The sequence below is a fragment of the Labeo rohita genome, unplaced genomic scaffold (assembly GCF_022985175.1).
Source record: "Labeo rohita strain BAU-BD-2019 unplaced genomic scaffold, IGBB_LRoh.1.0 scaffold_2332, whole genome shotgun sequence".
Taxonomy (NCBI): Eukaryota; Metazoa; Chordata; class Actinopteri; order Cypriniformes; family Cyprinidae; genus Labeo; species Labeo rohita.
The window spans coordinates 4,826-8,069 of record NW_026128586.1 but is presented as its reverse complement, the minus strand read 5'-3'; the positions used below and the strand labels follow the sequence as shown (position 1 = coordinate 8,069).

At 33.2% G+C, this 3,244-nt stretch overlaps 1 protein-coding gene across 1 annotated transcript; it reads left to right on the top strand.

Moving 5' to 3' along the window:
- Positions 1-1,568: 1,568 nt before the first annotated feature.
- Positions 1,569-2,986, top strand: LOC127159601 (ribonuclease inhibitor-like). Its single transcript, XM_051102388.1, has 3 exons — positions 1,569-1,622; positions 2,072-2,245; positions 2,720-2,986. The coding sequence occupies exons 1-3, from the start codon at positions 1,591-1,593 to the stop codon at positions 2,928-2,930; spliced, it is 417 nt and encodes a 138-aa protein (XP_050958345.1). The 5' UTR covers positions 1,569-1,590; the 3' UTR covers positions 2,931-2,986.
- The last annotated feature ends 258 nt before the right edge of the window (positions 2,987-3,244 follow it).

Here is a 3,244-nt window from a genome sequence, read left to right as displayed (position 1 = left end):
AATTTGTCTGTCTTTTATCAGATTTACCAATTATCTGTTCCTTTCCTTAGTTTCCAGGAGCCAATACTTGATTAGAGCTGTTGGAGAGCTAATAATTTTGCAAATCAGGGAAGTGATTTTGTCTAGAAATCATTTAAAAAAAAAAAAAAAACAGAAGAAGGGGTTACCTACTGCATTTATTTTGTTCGTTTTTAGTAAATACAAGGGTCATCATCCACTCCGTGACCGAAACGTGACCACCGCCTCAACTGCACAAAACACTTCCACTGCTAAAGGAAGCAGCAGCCCCGCTACCAACGATTCCACTGCTTGCCTCGCCCAGTGTGTGAGCGTCCATGTTGCATAGCGACTATAGCGGGATCACGTAATTTACCCGAAAACAAAAATATTCTAATTTCTGATATTTGCTGGTAGAGGTGGCATTTAGACAGCTATGAACTCCCCCTGCAAGCGTGTGCCTCATATGTTGATGCCTCATTAAAAATAAAAGTATTTTCATTTTAGAGTATATTTTTATGTAGAAATATATAGTTTTTCATAAATGCATTTTTTTTTTATCCACAATGCAAATAGCAATGTTTGGATTTATGAAATTATTAATATTGTATATTGAATATTATTTTCCTAGAATAACTTTTGCTGTTGAATTATCCACTAACCTAGTTTCTAATATTATTTCTCCCCCGATTATGAATATACATACATATATTTTATTTTTTTAATTCATTTTTTCATATCAGTTCACAGTGTATTAACTAATTAACAGAAAACTATTGATTTTAAAACTATTAGTAAATGTTGAAACGTTAAGATTATTAAATGTTGTACTAGTTGTTCATCATCAGTTCATGTTAACTAATGTAGTTAATGATATCAAGTGAAACCTCATAACTTGGATAAGTAGCTCACATCTTAATGGGTAATTTAGCTGATTTTCAACCTTTGCATACATTTGTAACTTTTGTGTAGTTTGTAGTATATTTAAATGAACTATGTGTAGTCTTTCTCCATGTTACCTGCACACAGATATCACTGTTTATTTGTCAGCAAACGTCTGCTGGAAGATGAAAAACACACTAGTAAGTTGATCATCATAGATCTGATTCATTGTCTTTTCTCTTTCTGTCTTCAGTCTGTGTAGATGCAGAATTACAGAGAAACAGTGTCTCATCCTGACTTCAGCTCTGAAATCAAACCCATCACACCTGAGAGAACTGAACCTGAGCAGGAATAAACTAAGAGACTCTGGAGTGAAAAACCTCAGTGATCTACTGATGAACACACAATTCAAGCTGGAGAAACTAGAGTTAGTACAGTTAAACTTTATTTATTTTAAGACAACAGTTCTGAACTTACATTGTTTAAAGCAATGCACTGGTTTTACCATATTGGTATTTTTTTTATTTATTTTTTATTTTTTATTGTAAGTAAGTGTGTAAATGCAGAAATCAGCCATTCATTAGAGAATAAAGAATGGAGGCATTCAATAAAATAAAGTAAAACAAGTAAGTAGAAGCAGTGCCTGCCCTCATACAAAACTAACATGACTCAAAACAAACTATTGGAGTGAAAAACCTCAGTGATCTACTGATGAACACACAATTCAAGCTGGAGAAACTAGAGTTAGTACAGTTAAAGTTTGTTTATTTTAAGACAACAGATATTAAGTTATTTTGTTCAAAGCAGTGCACTGGTTTTGCCATATTGGTCACATTTTTTTTTTTTTTAATTTAAATAGTAAGTAAGTGTGTAAATGCAGAAATCAGCCTTTTATTAGAGAATAAAGAATGGATGAATTAAATAAATAAAATAAAGTAAAAGAAGTAAATAAAAGTAGTGTCTGCCCTCTTACTAAACTAACGTGACTCAAACTATTAGAAACTAAATGCCTCTTCAATATTATGATCATCATAGATCCTAAACCTTAGTTTGAATCAAATAAAAACACAGAAGGATTCACACCGTAAACTGGAGGGATTGAGCTCAGTAACATTCACATACAAGAATCAGGAAACATGATAATAATGATAATATTTTCTTTTCTTATTTTATGCTGTTTTTGCCATTGCAGGTTAAGCAACTGTGAAATGACATATGAAGGTTGTTCTGCTGTGACTTCAGCTCTGAAATCAAACCCATCACACCTGAGAGAACTGAACCTGAGCAGGAATGAACTAGGACACACTGGAGTGAAAAACCTCAGTGATCTACTGATGAACACACAATTCAAGCTGGAGAAACTAGAGTTAGTATCATTATACTGTACAGCAGTGACAGTGAGATTAAAGTTCACTGTTTAGTTTAAGACCGCTGGACTCTTGTCACATCATTTCCAGTGCTGCACTTTCTGGCATTTCTCCATCTGAAGAAAGATTCAGGAATACAATGTTTTTATGTGTATCTGTAAAAGCAGCATAAAACTTGAAATTTGACATTTTTGCTGTGAAATAAAACAAACGTGAAAACAGACAAAAAACAGTCTAACAAATGACAGTAGATGTTTCTGACAGTTAGATTTATACTGGACTAATAGTATATTTCACTGTTTTTTTTTTTTTTATTATTAAGGGAAATGTAGATTTAGTATGTTTGTATAGTTAGAAATTATAAACTACACTGTAAAATGGCTTAAAAATTTAAAAGTTTTTAGTGAATGTATGACATTTGTTCATGATGCATCATAGATCTGATTCATTGTCTTTTCTCTTTCTGTTTTCAGTCTGTGTTATTGCAGTATTACAGAGAAACAGTGTCTCGTCCTGACTTCAGCTCTGAAATCAAACCCATCACACCTGAGAGAACTGAACCTGAGTGAGAATCAAATAAAAAACACAGGAGTGAATCACTTATGTGACGTACTGAAGGATTCACACTGTAAACTGGAGAGATTGAGGTCAGTAACATTCACATACAAGAATCAAAATGATTAAAATCACTTCAACAGTTTAAACCAAAACACTTTATAGTATCTAACGATGTCTACAGAAGCTTCTTAAAGTGCCCCTATTATGCCATTTTAAAGGTTGCTAATATTGTTTCATGAGACTCCTAAAACAGGTTTACATGTATGCAAGGTCAAAAAACACTTTAGTTTTCTCCAAAAATAGATTTAATTTTACCCCATTTCTAAATGATTCCAAAACGACGCGTACGAAGCAGTTCAAAGAATCAGTGTCTCTAAACCCCTCCTTTCCGTGAGCCCTCACTGCTGTGATTGGTCAGATGGCGCAGTCCTTTATGATTG